The 16,615-nt window shown below is 40.1% G+C and overlaps 1 protein-coding gene across 1 annotated transcript in view; it reads right to left on the reverse strand.

Annotated features, from left to right (window-relative positions):
• SKAP2 (src kinase associated phosphoprotein 2) overlaps positions 1 to 10,227 on the reverse strand; it is a 118,478-nt gene extending 108,251 nt beyond the window's left edge. The window contains exon 1 of the mRNA XM_063153475.1: positions 10,118 to 10,227. Within this exon, the coding sequence (XP_063009545.1) occupies positions 10,118 to 10,166 (49 nt within the window). The 5' untranslated portion in view covers positions 10,167 to 10,227. The remainder of the gene's footprint in view (positions 1 to 10,117) is intronic.
• Positions 10,228 to 16,615: the final 6,388 nt, after the last annotated feature.

Here is a 16,615-nt window from a genome sequence, read left to right on the forward strand (position 1 = left end):
ACAAAGCTAAAACATGGAAATAGCCTTTATGCATATATTACTGCCATGTTATTTCAGAAGTTCAAGTTGCAAAGATGGTTGTGTAATTTATTATTTCAGCAGTACACTTACCCAGATAGTAATATAGCTCACTTACTGGTTACAGTATTTTCAAGTGTTCCCACAATGCCTCTGAAATCACTGATGGACTAAAGATTCATATCCAAAGCAATCCTGAAAACTATTAAGTAAGCAAATTAACCATATCAAAGGAGACCAGCTCAACAGTGTACTTTAAATTAAGCACACCTCCACTTATAGAATCACAAACAAAGGCTCTAGCCTGCACTCTAAGTTTTAATTCTTACTCAGATGATACAGTCATGTAGAAACAAAGCATTGCATAAAAGCTACCACTGTTCTTTTAATATAGTAAATATCCATTCAATAGGATAAAAAGAATGCAGTGTGTATAGAATTTGTGGGAGTGTAACACAGTAGTATGTTTTCCTTATTGACTAAACAATGGCAAAAAACAACATTAGAAGTCTCTTATAGATACCACTCAACATACAATTATCCCAAAAACAGAAAAGGAGAAACAACCAAAAAATCCTCCTTGTTAAAATAAATGTCTCATCTGTATGGGTAACAATTGCTCATTGGATAAGAGAAAGCCTTTGTGGGTAACAAAACACCTTCTCACAGTGCCTGCCCACCCCCACAGACACACACAGAGACATGTGTATATATATATATATACCTTGGCTCTCTCTGGATAGATGCAAATGCATATAGACAGTATTATTTTAATCCTATAACTTTTCCAGTCAGATGAGACATTCCCTTTTAATACAGAAACATAAATAACAGCCAATTGAGTACACAACTGTCTACGTGCAAAAGTTTATAGGAATATTTACCACAGATTTCCAAAATGAAAAATTTAATTGTCTGCTTTTTTCTTTATAAAACAGCAACATACCACCCTTTGTATTACAGGATGCAAGAAAACAAGTGAGAAGTTACCCTTCAAGAACACTAGCACAGCTATTACAAAAATGTTCTTCTTTACAAATAATTCACTAGATTATTATTTAAATTTTTAGATTACTGTCCTCACCAAGTGCAGCAAAAGTATTCATGTTTTACAATATTTTAGAGTTCTGAAGAATAGCATTGATCCTTCTCTCTCTATAAGACAGAGAAACTTCCCATTACATTTTCCAAAGCAATCCTGAATGGGGGAGACCTTCACTCGGTTCTGTGGCATTCCTTCTTTAAAAGGACAGAAGGAAAGGCACTTAACATGTATTAATGCATCCTCCAGACATACCCCCAACAGCCTCTATGCTGCAGACCAAGAATGCCAACAGGGATTTTTTTCAACCCACAAAAAAGTACACATCTTCACAAATTACAAGGATTGGAATTGCCAATCAAGCTGGCAGAGGAGAACCCACAGAACCCAATGACATTGACAAACTACAAAACTAAGGTCAAAAAACTTATACTTTTACTATTCAGAGAAAAAAATCAAAATAGTTAAAAACAAATCAACAGTTTTTCTCTCAATGAAACCTAACAGGATTTTCCAATACAAAACTAGCTTTCACTTGAAGAGGGATGGCCTGATTAAATATTTATTTTTCCATACTTTTATATCTATCTATTTTTTAAATTAGATAGCAGCTTCCAAGTACTACCTAGACACCAACATACAAAATTTCAGAGGAATTAGTCATGTTTATAAATCAGGAGCAATACTTGCATGGTAACCTTTGGACACTAATCAATCGCAAAACTTGGATTCAGAAGTCTTCATTTAAACTCAGTGGGCTTCTTTACCTCTTGGAAAGGTTCAACCCAGGTAAGAATTCTGCCATCTCACATTCTGACTGTCAAAGCTTTATTCAAATACAAACATTGAAATAACACAATTAAGGAGTATGTGGGGAAGAGAAAACAAGTTGATTATTAAAAAGGATTACTACTTCTGGCTTAAAATATACTGCAGATACAAAAATTTCAGGACTAACTATATTGCTGACAGATTTTGTAGTTTTCCAGAAAACCTTGGACTTGAAAAGCAGAAATAATAGAGAATTTTCAACCATGGGAGGACAGGGCAGAAGCAGACGCTCCATTTACTCTCAGTATAGGCAGAGTTGGAGGAGAGAGGCAGAAACAGAGCAAGCATATACAAGTTTGTCATTTCTAAACAGCAGCAGTTGCAGAAGACATCCCTGGGATGGCTTCCCTCTCACATGAGCATGTGAAACAAGTTCTCCAAGCTGAGGTGTACCCACAGTCAGGGTGCACTGTTTTCAGCATGGAACACTATTACTTCCGTATGTCCAGGGATACCATATGGCTTGATTCATCACAACCCCAAAATACAAAGACAGATATGACAAACACACGATGCTAAAGAAGCAGTTTACCTGAAAATTACGTTTTACTGTATCATATATATTTCTTATCTACTCAGAGCTATACAGTATGTTATATATCTTGTTTTAATTTACTGTTGTAAATCCATCCAGGATGTACCAGATGCAGAAGATGAGTAACATCCTAAGCTTCTCTGGACAAGAAGCCAGCAAGTCATCTAAGTTATGATCATCTCTTCACTTCCTGTACTTCCACACTATGGAGGAATATGGACTACCTTAACATAAGGAAATGTTCCTGTAGTTTCTCTGACCTTCCATAAAGTGATTTATGTAGGAATTAGAATAGAACTAGGGACTTCAGTACAGCAGATCCTAGTTTAATACAGTAAACTTCAAAGAGAAGTAGCAAAATGTGCCCATTTCTCACCAATGTTCTAGTTACATACTTCCTCTCCCCTCTCCAGGATGATCCACAACTTGGTCTCTCCTGTACTAGTTTAATGCTACACAGAAAACAAAACTACTCCTCACAAGCACTTCAGTGTAGACCTTATTCATGCTTCAGCAGCAGCTGATCCATCAAGAAATTTTAAAAGGAATAAAAGATAAGTACCAGAAAGAAAACCTCTTTGAACAGATTTCTGGTCTAACAGCACTTTAACTAATCAGTTACCCAAGAGCAAAAAAAAAAAAACCAAGTGACATATTCCCATAAATTTTTCCCAATGAATTGACCAGCTATTTAGTATCACACATTGCAGACATTTACCTGTTCCCAATGAAAATATGAAAATAAAAAAATAAATTTAAAAACACTAAAATGAATAAACAAAAACAAAGCAAAGAAAAATACACACTGGAAACCTACTTAACACCTCTTTTCTTAAGCTTGTGTGTTAGACTGTTTGATAGCTTAAATGTCCATACTTGTTGCTCTGTTTCTTAAAGCTTGTAATGTTAAATTTGCTTGCACCATACCCCAGAGGAATTATTTGCCTGCAGGAAATGAACAAAAGCTACCAAACCAAAAGATACAATTGATATAAATCACTCACAAATTGCTCTGCCAATACAGGTTACAAACTGACCGGAAAGGAAAGTCACACATCAGCCTAGCTCTGTCCACTTTGCCCAGCTCATACAGTTCAAAACTTGAGTGCCAGTTCACAGAACAGTCAAAAGCTAAAAGCCATTGTCATTTCATTTTCATCTACAGTCCTTTTACAAGGAGAAAAGCTAAGATTTATTTTGCATTTCATTGTTAAAACAGTTTATGGTTGTCTTTACTTCAATGATTATAAACAGACAACACTGCAAGATTTTAATTGTTTTAAAGACTTTGGAGCTATTTCCTTTAATGAAGGCTGGAACCACACAGATGGAATTTTTCAAGAACATTGTAAATTTCTAGCCCAAAGCAAGTGCTGTGTTAAAGAGTGCTAAGCATAACAAATCATAGCACATTTGTTGTTTACAGGATTTAATATTGTAAATATAAGTCACACTTAATAAACAAAGATACTTAGGACAGAACTACTTCAATTTCTAATCGGGGTGGGCCAAGCAGATTCCCACAGAGGCACCCAAAGACTATGCGCTGGGTCGGTCTTTCTCCCCTCCTCCAGCAGATAACGAAGATGTTATCCAACCACATTACCAAGAAGTTAATCACTCCATCATGGACACATCAACTGATGAGTTGACACCATTCCAATGACAGGAATCAGAAAGCAGCAATGAGACAGGAGCATCTCCATGCACATGGCAGGCCCCACGGCCCAAGGAGAAAGCAGGCTGGCTGGGAGGCTGGACACACATCCATCCTATGGCCAGGGACACTCCAGGGGATAACAGGGCAGCTGTACTGCCACTGCCATGTGGAGGCACCAGCAGCTCAGCAGAGCAATTCCTGCAGCCACCAGCCTTGTCTCTCCTCTGCCTCAAGCACCCAGACAGCCAGCAGCCGGCTGCCAGCCAGGGAATCTGGGACAGCAGGCCAGAGGATTTTGGGACATAGCTGCAAGCTAGGCACATTTATTACACACATACTGTCCAAAGGTGACCAATATTAAACAGACTGCCATGTATCTTTCAGCTTTACACAGGCTGGCATCAGAAAGCAATTAATTAATTTGATTTCAAAGTTGTCATGCGATTCATTAATAGGGAAAAAGCCTGAAGACAAACTGCCAAGCAATAGCTGTCACTGCCTGTTCTTTTAAATAAAGAAATATTGGAGGACTTTGCTTTTGCTCTCCCCCAACTTCACAACTATGTTTTAAAGTCCCTCTCCAGAGTTTGCTAAATTGCCTTTTAAATATATATACACTTAATCAGAAACAGAACACATGATGTAAAAGAAAAGTGACTGAACTTCAAGATGTCTAAAAATACCACATTTATCCAGCCTAACAATAAGGTTAGCATTGCTTTTAGCGCTAAGTCCCAGAAAGGATTGCCTTTAAAAATTGCTCTACCCTAAATTCCCAGAAGCAAGGTTATGTTGCTGCGTTGACACATACAAAGTAAGTATAATGAAACATGTTGACGGTCAACAGTTTTATTAGTGATTTTAAAAGCAGAAGTATATACAAATTGCTAAGACTCCTCAAATGAAGTAAATTGATAAAGCATGTCTTTTAAAAGATTAAAAAAGAAAAATTTTAATCAAGTACTATACATACATATAGTTATATATCTATCTCTAGTCTCATTGGATGAGTAGTTGAGCATCCTCTCTCTATATTAAAGAGGTGAGAAAAGATGGAGCTGTAACATATTAAGCATATAATGAAAAAAAACCACACCAGTACAAATCATGATCAAGTTACAAAGTGATTCCAAATGAACTATAATAAAAAATGTTAAGGATTAACCTAAAGATTTACACTGTATGCCACATTATGCTGTGTCTATTGTGGTTTGTTGACATATGATTATGAAAGAAACGTAAACCCAGTCAGATGAGAAAGATAGACTCCATGTTAATTGAAAAAGACAAACTAAGTGAATAATGAGTATATAAAAAATAGCCTATGCCATTTTTATCACCCATATATGACACTTATTCCCAAATTTATGGCAGAGACAATTGAACTATGTTTCAAATCACTGGAGGTTATTTCTTACCAGGAGTCCCTCTGTGCATTTTTTTCACCTCACTGTTTCTAATCTTACTCCATTACTACAGAAACACATACATACTACCAAAGCTGTAAATACATGTCTACTTAAAAGATGTCTACAATAATTCCCCTGGTTTATCTTGTACAGATGGATTCCTCAGCAAGAACTGGAATTTGTTAAAGCCTTGGAAACATGGAAATGATACTTTTTAAAAAGAGTAAAGTTTTAAACAACAGTGTGCTTTTAAATTTGAATCAATCAATAAAGAAGAGCCACACTGTACCCAGAAGGCTTCTGCTATGACAGGCATGAAAGGAGAAAGTCCAGAAACAGCTGACATGGAAAATTAAAATGGACAGTTTGTTTTTTGGGGATTGGGGTAAATATAAACAGCACAGTCCAAAAATAAAAGGTAAGCAACTCCTGCACTAGATCCAATGTCTTGTAGATTTCTTGCCTTGCCCTTTTCTGCAAGCGATTTTCAAGATGCAACTAAACAAGTAGGTAAACAGTATGACTTTGAAGAAAAAAATAAGAGGAATCACACAGAAAAAAGGTGTTCTGGACAATACAACTAAGCATTTAAACAAACTGAATAATATCTGGGTAGAAATGATCCTTAGGGCAAGAACATTGGTTTCTATTTAGGTTTGGAGTTTTGCTTAACAGAACAAGAAAAATTATATTAAGATGGGATATAAGGTTCCATATAAACTAGAGAAAATTCTATCCCATTTTCACAGTAAAAGTATTTGTAACTTTCAAAATACAAATACAGAAGATTCAAACAAGAAATACTGCCACGTGTGAAAGGAAAATTGAACAAAAGACAAAGAAATATCACCCAAACTACAGTCACGTGATATGAACTGGGGAAAAAATATAAATGATACACATATCTAATGACCATGACACCATCAAAACCTGTGAAAAAATAATCAAGTCTTATCTCAAACTAAATATTTGTTACTGAAAAAATCTCAAGAATTTTTTTCCTAGTCATGTTGACTGAAGAAACCAGTCTGGTTTACATTACAGAAGAAATATTCCCTTGAGGGAAGAAGGAACCTTCAAACTCCTCCTCAGCTATGAACAAGTCAAAACTTACTAAGGAAAAATAGATGTGAGAAGGCCTCCAACAATCTATGCAACCAGCTACAATTTGAGGGGACAAAAAAGAGAAACATTCCACTTTGCCAGACACCCACCAAAATACCACATAAATACAACAGACGATGCCTTTTCAAAAGAAGAAAAGGCAGAGCAGAGATGGGCTTCCTTCACTGAATTCCACTGTCTCAAGCATCATCCGCAAGTGCAGGGACTGTAAGTGCAGGTGGGGATTTAAGAAGTTACATACACTACCATACACCTCCGAGGCGTAAAGAGGGAGATAAGAGAGCAACAAACTTACTCTCTCCTCCTACCAGGAGTTTAACTCATGACCAGAGGACTCTGTTTCTGTCTCCAGTGTTTCCCCCCTACCACTTGAACAAGTCAGAGAAGACAGGATGGGATTGTGCAATCCCAATAATCCTCTGCAATAAGTCTATTGCCACACTGACCTTTCCCCTTCAACTTTACAGAAACGGCTTCCTCCTGTTTCCTACTAATGCAGTTAGCCTGAGCTCAAGCTGTGCTTCTGCCTGGAACATTTCAGCGCCACTGATATGCAACTATAATGACCCTGCCAGCATGTGCGACAGAATTTGTTTTTGTGTTAAAGATATAATATTGTTTAGGTTCAAAGTAAAGCACTCACAAGTCGGAAAATTTCCTGTGCAACTTTAATTCATCCCCTGGTGTGTTTATTCCCATTATCGCCATGTTTAACTACAGGAGCACTTAGTGGGTTTTCCAGTAGGATCCCTACTTGTTCAGCAAGGTGGGTGGACATACTCCAACCATCAATCAAGAGTAAACTGGGATAAGGAAATCCATATGATCGCTCCTCCACTTGTTGCAGAAGTTGGAAATCATAGGCAAAAAGGCCAAGAAGAGGAGGAAGAGCAGAAGAGCACAGTACTTACGAGATTTTGCACCTGTGAGGGCCTCTCTGCTACATGAACACCAGACTAAAATTCAGCACTTTTTGCTACCCATTAGCTGCACGTTCTCAATTGAACCTGATATGAAGAAGTGCCTGGCACTTGCAATGGCCACTAACATAGACATCCAACTCATTATTATCTGGAGAAACCAGCACAGCATGGAGGCAGGTGAATTTGAATTCTAATTCTGTTCCACCATTGATTATTTTTTGCGACCCCAATCACATCTTGTTTATTATACTAATTTTACCGATGGGAAAACAATATTCCCTCATCTCAAAGAGGTGCTGAATCAATAACTGCGAGCCATTAAAATAATACATTAAGAAGCACCCTTGAAGAAGAGCATGCAGAAATTAATAACTATCTACTAACTGTGGTCTTTGTATGGTGTAACAGTTTCTTGATGAATAGTAAAGATACTACAGACCCTCCTTCCCTCCTCTATTACTATACATCCTCACTACAGGAACAGCTTGAGCAAAAAAAAAAGAAGAAAACTACATAAAAGACTGTGAGATCCTACACACATTAGTGAAAGAACTGCTCATACAGTTTACTGGATTACTGGATTAAAGATTACTGGATTACTCTCATTTCTAACTTTCATGCACTTGCCTGATCACCTCAAAAAAGAGAGTTTAACAAAAACTGTAAAAAGTCATGCCATTATTTATTTTTCAAAAATAAGCAGGTTATTTAATTTTAACAGCATATAACCTTACAAGGTTAACCTTGAGGGTAACAATTTAAAGATGCAAACTATTAGTTAGATGTAGTAATAATAAAACAAATATTTAAAGACCATTGGTAAATCATTCCATTGCCTTCTTAACTTCAGTTCTATAGACAGCACAAAAAGAAATGAGAAAAGCTAAAGCTGTACATACTCTACAAACATTAGATACCTGTGTATAACTTAGGCTGCTGCTCATAGTGACTCTAAAAGTACATTACATCTTGAGGAAAAATAGGTGTTCTTTGTTTCACTTCAAAATACAAAAACTTCTGTGTCTCTCTTTCCGTGGCAGACTGGACAAAGATGGGAAGAAGGAAGGAAGGACAGGTTGTGTACACGAGGTACCATGACTGAGAAAGAAATCATCATCTCAAATGATTCCATTTGCATCACATCCTTCCCCTCAAAAATAAAAATTTAAAGCACTTAAAACATTGAAGAGTTTCAAGATGAGCTTCACTCAGTGAAATTAGCACCAAAACAAACATATATGCCCTGCATCTGACCATGAGTTCCAGAATTCAGGACTGCCACAGAAAATACCAAGATTTAGAAATGTTCTCTAAGGGTAATTATTTTTTCTGAAGGATTAAGAATCTATTCCATCATATGAAATCATGAGAAGCTTTCCTTTTTTTTTTTTTTTTTTCTAGTGGCCTTCCATGCAAATTTTTAATACAGATGGTGTGATATGCAAGTAACATAGAAACTGCAGTTATAAAACACTTCAGACAGTTGGCAGAAGATGAGATGTGGTGAGAGCAATGTTTCAAGCATTACCTCTTTCAATCAAAGTGTTAAAAAAAAAAAAAAAAAACAGTCTGTAAAGGTGATGAGCTGCACTAGACTCTGGCAGGTGCCCAGCCAAGTAATTGAGCGCTTGGCCTCAGAAGGGAGATTTCAAAAAGCATGGGTAATTTGAATGGCAAAGTCACAGCTACACAAGTTCCTGCGGCAGAAACAGTAGCTCTCAGAAGAGTCCCACTGAAATTAAAATGGCTTCAGGACACCAAACTTTTTGATAAAGATACCAGAAAAGCCAACCTTTAAGTATACTATTTATTTTAATTAACAACAATTTAAAAAAATTTTTTTAAAAAACCCTGAATACTAGTTCTTTGAGATAAAAGATAGCCACTCGCATTCGGAAGTCCGTACTAACATTATAACCTTTCACGGTAAGAAATCATCCCATCCCTACGCTCCAAGGCATCCTGAGAACATGGACAGCCACGGTCAGAGGTGTGTGACTGATGTGCCAACACCCCAGCAATTCAGCCGCCCTTTCGTCCGCTCCTCAGCTGTTCGGCGGGGAAGTTCATTACTTGTTTCGGCTGATGCGGGCAGCCTGCCCTGCCAGCACACCCGGGGGCAGAGACTTCCTCCGGATGGCTGCGCGGTCACCCGGCGGTCACACGCCCCGCACGCCAGTCCGCGCAGCCCCCGAACGCCTCACCCCGGCTGGCGCCCGCAGCCCCGAACCGCCCGGCTGGGGAGCGGTGTCAGCTCCCGGCTCACGGGGGCCCGGCCCGCTCCTTCCTCCCCGCGGGGAAGCGAGCCGGAGCGCTGCGGCTCCCCACGGACGGGCACGGGCGGAGGAAGTAGCCGGGGAGGAGGAACTGGGGGGATGGGAAGGAGAGAACCCCCCGAACCCGTGCACTGGAAGCGATCGCCCGGTGCCCACCGAGGCGCGCTCCGCCGCGGCTCCAGGGGCTGCTGCCCCGCACGCCCCGGCTCCCCCGGCCCGTCACACCCCCACCGGCCCGCCCCCCTCGGCCCCCACTCTGCCCGCCCCCCGGGAAGGAAGCCCTCCCTCCTGCTCTCACCTGCCAAGAGGCTGCAGACGTCCCCGGGGATGCGGGGAGCGTCGGACATGGTGCGGGCGGCGGGGGCGGCCGGGGACACCCGGCGGGCGGGGCTCGACGGCTCGCACCGGCCCGGGCCCGGCCCCGCGGGGAAGAAGTGGAGGCCACGCCCCCCTCCCGCGGCGGCACGGCCGCGAGCCCTGGGGGGCGGAGTCTAGCAGAATCGGGGCGTGGCTTCCCGCCACGAAGGAGGTGCTTCGGCACGCTGGGGGCGGGGTTTCGCCGCACGGGGTGGGGCTTCACAGTGCGGGGGCGGGGCTTCCCGCCGGCTGGCTCCCCCCCGCCCCTCAGCGCCGCGCTTGCGCTTCACGCCTCTCCCCCCGTGTTTGTGGCTGCCGGCGGCCATCGTGTGTGAGGGCACCGCTGGCCCGCCCCCGCCAGAACCAAACGTGGCGCCCAGCGCCGGCTCCCTCCGCGCCTTCCGCCCCGAAGGGCTGGAGAAGTTGGCTATTGGATAAGAATGCCTCAAGGCCTCTCTCTGATTGACCCACTGGTTGTCCCGCCCACTAAGCCAGCGCCTGGCGTCCCCCTCTCCTCCCACAGGGGCGGGCAGGGCTGGGTCCCTGGATGTGGAAGGTGGTGCTTTGGGGATTTAATTTTTTCCAGGCGTCTTTCCGTCCTTCTTTCATTGCGCGGTGCCGACGTTGTCCCTGTCGACTTTCTGTCATTGCCAGTGTCAGGGTTTAGGATGGCAGACAGCCACAGCCTGCAGCCCAGCCTCGTACCTGTGCCAGTGTCCCAAAATCAAGCAAAATCAAGCCGTGGAACTTGAGGAAATCATTGAAGCAGTGGGAACAGGCCCGTTCATATCGGTGTCTGTTGGCACAGGTGTGTGAGCTGCGACAAAAAGAGATGCTGTTGCTAAGCAACACAGCTGGGCTGCTGGAAGGGCCAGCTTCGCTGGAGTGTTGCCTATGAGGCAGCTTTTGTATGTTTTTCCCACAAATCCCTAGTTGTATGTATTTGGAGCACATTGGTGATGTAATATATTTAGTGTAGAAATAGTCAAAGTAAACCCTTAGCATGTGTTTCTGTCCTGGATGGTTTTGGCTCTATCTATGTTATTGCTGCAGAAAGTGTTTGTGTTAGAGCTGTGGTTATGTTAGCACATCTGTATATCATACCAGCGTAGGAAAAACAACAATTAAAAGAAGGTCCATTCATGAAATTTCAGCTTTATACCATTGTAATTGCATTAATACTTGTGGCACAGCTTGCAGTATGGCTGTGGCAGTCAGGTATTAAACAATTTTCTACTTATGCTTGGTGTAGCTGTGGCCACTAAGTCTGCAGTGTCGATGTGGTGTTAGATTATATTGTTCTCCTGACCTCTCACGTCTCTTTTAATCACATGGAGCAACTCATTTTAAATACATCTGTGTTTTCAAAGCATTGCAGCTTTATTACCTGACTTTATGGCCAGCCTGGCTGAAACTCAAGCAGTGAACTAATTGACCTGTATAATGTTGTGTAATGGTTTTTATGTTGGTTATCTAATTTCAATTCAACTATAATAAACATGCCCAGGCATCTGGGTTCATATGTGTATAAATAGATCATGCCTCTTTATTTGTATGAATACCTACTACTCATCTAGTACAAGAATATGTTTGATTAATTTTTCTGTAGTTGGCAAGGAAGGCTCTTCGGGCTTATGTTAAATTATACATTTCAGATGTGCAGTCTTGGGAAGCTGCCATAAGGAAGAAGAAAATGGCTTGTAGTCTAATTTGCTTGCCCTTTTTCAGGTTAATCATAATCCTGCTTTCTTGTGTTGACTTTATGGCACCATCCATTTCTGTTCCAGAAATGTCACTTGAACTCTGTTGTAGTCTTTGTTTTGAGATCATTCTCCTGATAATTTATTCCATATGTTTACCATTTGTGTAAACTTTTCCTGCATTTCAGAACATAAGATGGGAAGAAGTAACTTACCTTTATTATTTCCTATCCCCCATGCTCCAGTCACTCTGGAGTCACTCTTTTTCTACTTACTTTTTGTGTTAAAGACCTCCTCGTTGCAGTGAAGACCAGCCCGTCACACAGTCATCAAGATTTGTGACCCAGGCCTATTTTAAGCCTTGTTAAGTTCCAGATTTACTCATAGTTCCCTAATTTTTAAATCTACCACTAATAGGAAGCATAATTCAAAACAGACTCCTTCCTGAAACAAGTCTGGCTTCAGTGCTGTTTCAGCCTGGTTTCTGAGGATTCCACAGCTTGTGCCTCATGGAAACCAGACGCACCACTTGCCTAATCAGGCCCATGGATCAGGGGTTCTTGAAGTGTGGGAAGCAAGGCAACAGGGAACACACAGAAATTTATTGTCCTTCTGTGTGAGGAGAGCTATGGACACAGGGAATTCAGGAGGAGTAGCCTACCTGGATCTGCAGAGAGCCTACAGCAGTGCAGCTGTGGGAAGAATAAACTTAGCCATTCAGGAGCAGCATCACTACTGCCTTGCCTCCCTGAAGAAATGTGACATATCTTGTTTACTGGGAAACCTAGCATTTTTCCCTTAAATGTTCCATGCTTCTGCAGCTATGCTTTTAAAATTTAGATTCTAGGAGATGAATGAAACAGGACCTGTAGGCAGCTGCTCCTTGTTCTGTACATGTCCTTTAATAGAAAATTAATTGGATTACAGAGCATGCTCCCTGCCCTGATCCCTGCACTATTTCACACAGGCAGCAGCGGCCTCGTTGGGGATTCTCTGTGTTCTCATCTCTTGGCCCTGTTGGCTGTCTGTCTTCTTTTGCTGCACTCCAAACAAAACAGCTAGTCAATAGTCAGAATATTTATATTTTTTAATTATTTAATTACATTGAACAGCAGTTGGCAAAGATTTCTGGTATGCACATAGAGCTGTTAAATGGAAGGAGCACTGACTTTCTTTACAGAATTGCTTTCTTTATACGCACAAAAACCGTGTTTAAAAAAAACAGGAAATTATCTTATTGAATGACATTGCTCTAAACATGGCACCCCTGTATGCTTTTTGACTGCAGTTGCTGCACTGAAGAAAAGCAGAGGCTTTTTTCTTGCCTCTAACAGTGGAAAAGCAGATCCAAACCCTTTTTTCTCTGGGAAAACATCATTAATGATTTCCTAGGATTTGCTGCTACTATTCAAGTTTAAATTACTTCCTCAGGGGAAGATGCATTCAGGACATCACAACAGTTGCTTTGAGAATAAGTTTACCCATTAACTTTGAAGCATAAAGAAAAGCTAATACTTCATGTAACAACTCATTATGATTTTGTGTATCTTCTTCTATTCAGAATACATCTCCATGAAAGCTACCTATTTTGCTGTCCTCTTACAGGCATTTCATAAAAAAGCAAAAACCTTGAGGCATTCAAATATTGTTTGCACAGTTGAGTTGCATTGACTGTACTATGTTAGAATGTGGAAACGCGGCCTTGCATTTAGAATTCAGCCCATCAAACATGATCTGAACACACTCTTCAGTTTATGGGATCATCACAAATGGAACTAAAATGTGCTCAGCAACACTGTAAAAATTTTGAACACCAAGTGTGCGTTTCTTTATTAGTTTGTATGCTGAAAAATTGCCACAACGACTTTTTTTTCTGCAGCTTGGAGGCTTGGGTGTCACTGTTTAGTGTTCTGAGTTATAAAACTGATGCACTTTGTTTTGTGGAGGCAACCTACCATTTATGGAGTACTTCCCAGGTCAATACTGTCTTACTCTCAGTGTTACCTGTTCTTATTTGACAACCTCGGTTTGAGTAATTCCCAACTCCCAGGTTTAAAGACACATCTCAAGAAACAAAAGTCATTCCCTTCCATCTTCATGTTTCCCAGCTATACAACCACAGAAAGATGCTGAACTGAAAAACTCTAAGAATTGTCCCCTAGATCATTTTCTATATGCCACACTGTAACTACTCATTCAGTTTGAAAAGCTATTGGGTTTGATACTGAAGTGTTCAGCTTTCCAAATATGGAGCAACAAGGGCATAGCTTTTCATTTTTGTACTTGACTATTTTCCAGCAATGCCTAATTTTACCTAAGAATTACCTCTACAAAGACAGATTGCTGTTTCTGTTATCAAAACTATAGGATAATTAATATAATTTTGAATTACGTTTTCTAAGCATTACATGGGGGAAACATTTTTGCATAAGAATTTTTTTACCTGAGCATCCATTAGATTGTATAGGATTGTGCATTATTTGATATTTTGTTAGACAAAAAATATTCTGTGTCTCATTAAGTTCAGTGTCTTATTTCAAAAAAAATATTAAGAAAGCTCCTATCAGATAAAGGCTTCAGAGTTTCAATAAGATCCTGTTTAGAGGTGATTTTCCAGCTGGATTGGTTCAAATGGAACATCCTGAAAGTTAATTTCGGCACAGGTATGAGATTTCAGTCAACATTTTTTCTCATAAAAATCTATGAAAGCAAGCCAAAGATAACTCCCCAAGTGTTACAGAAGAAGACTTCCGCTGCTTATCATGCAAATGGTGCCAATGAAGTCTGGAGACAACCAGATACATAAGAGTTGTGGGATTTCAGCTCCTACTAATCCATTTGTTCTTGTTTGTATCTCACCCTTTGTTCTTCAACATCTGAAATTTTGAAGAAGTGAAAACTCTTCCTCTTCCCATTTCTCCTCTTCAAGGTGTATGGAGATGTCCTGATGGGTCTTTCTGCAGATGAGTATGGTTCTAGGAAGTGGGGAGGGAAGCTCTGTTTGACTGGAGTTAATAATTAGATCTTATGTAAACTTTTCTTAACCCCCTATTCAATCTTGATGTCTAATGAATGTTTTGGAACCGTGTAGATTCTTAATAACACTGTGGTGATTAAACATGCTAAAGCATCATCTTGCATTCTCCAGAAGTTAAATCTAAACCTCATCATTCTTTGAGAGGTAGATTAAATAATGAGGAGCTATGCAACCTCTCATCTAGATTTAGTGTTCTTTCAGGTTTTTTTGCCTCTTATTAGCTGTGGTATAACGCATTGAGTCCTATTTTAAACAAATTACACCATAGGTAAGGGAATTAATGAAGAGTGCTTTTCCTTGCCTTTCTGTATGAAGAGCTAAATCCTTTTCCTATTGCAGTGGAATGGGTTCTATCTGCTCAGTTCTAGTTCTGTGCCATAAAGCACTCACCATCATTTAAGCCACTGCCCTGATTTTTCTTCTCCATGCCTCTTTCTCCATCACTGAGAAAAGGACAGCAATTTTTGTGGCCAGTTTGGAGGGATTGCTCTGTCTCCTGGCATGTCAGGAAACTTCTGCTCATTGACCACCCTGCAAGCCAAACAGAACAGGTACCACTGAGCCCAGGTGACTCTTCTGCAGTGGTGTCATTAGCCTGGCTCTCCATCCTTCATCCAGCAGCTCATTTTCAAGAAATTTTTAAGGTAGTATATGAAGACTGTATCTACCAGACACAGCAATCAGATTTTAGGGAGAAATCAATAGGTGGACAGGTGTCCTTATGTAATCAAGCAAAAATTGTTACTTTGGAGACATAAATTTGTAAATTTGACATTAATTAGCAGAAGCCTTGGGACACAGGCATCTTAAGTGTGCCTGTCTGTGTTTTGTGAGTATCAGGGCAATCTCTTTTTAAATTTCCCTCTTCTGTATATTGTAGAAGGAACAGTAAAAAAAAGGGGTGGGGAATGGGGTTTTGAGAGTTGCAAAGCTTTTCTGTGTAATGCTGTATTTCCCTTCACAGGGGAAATAAAACAGTCAGTTTTAAAGTGGAACTGAATCATAATCAGAGTAAAATCTGAATAAAATTTGTGTATTAAGCTGCAGAATACAGGCTCACAGCCTCTAAGCTGACAGTCTTCAAAAAGAAATAAAGAACTTTCTGAAAAAGTGTCATTTCTCAGAGATACACCAAGCCTTCAAATAAATTAGTGAAGTGGTAAGCTGAGTTAAAAAAGAAGCTGCTGTGTTATTATTTTTAAAAAGTCAAAGTGCACTTCAGAAGAGAGATTCCATCAGCCTAAAAAATGAATATGTGACAGATTATTGTTTAACTAACAGGAAGAGCTAAATGTTGCATCATATGCATGGGCATTAGCTCTCTGTCTTTTTAAAACTGCTCAAATAAATTTTTGTCTTAATGTGTTTAACCCAGTGTTTTTCCCCTACTCTTGTGATTGCCACAAAGAGTAACAAATCTGAAAAGTATAATAAAATCTAAAATTATATATTTTTAATTGTCTGAATTCAGAATTGTTTCTGGGAAACAGATGAAAATCTTCAGATTTCATATAGAAAGGACTAATCCAAGTGAGGCAGATATATAGGCATTTTTCTTGCCATGCAAACTCATTTTCTCTACAAGATCAACATCATCGATTACCTTCTTTAAAGTGATACATAGATGTGTAAAATATCATGCCAAATAAGAAGCATTTGTTGTCATCACTAGAAATGGCATTTGATTTCATTTTATTTAAGT

This window comes from Melospiza melodia, chromosome 1 (genome assembly GCF_035770615.1).
Source record: "Melospiza melodia melodia isolate bMelMel2 chromosome 1, bMelMel2.pri, whole genome shotgun sequence".
NCBI classification, from domain to species: Eukaryota; Metazoa; Chordata; class Aves; order Passeriformes; family Passerellidae; genus Melospiza; species Melospiza melodia.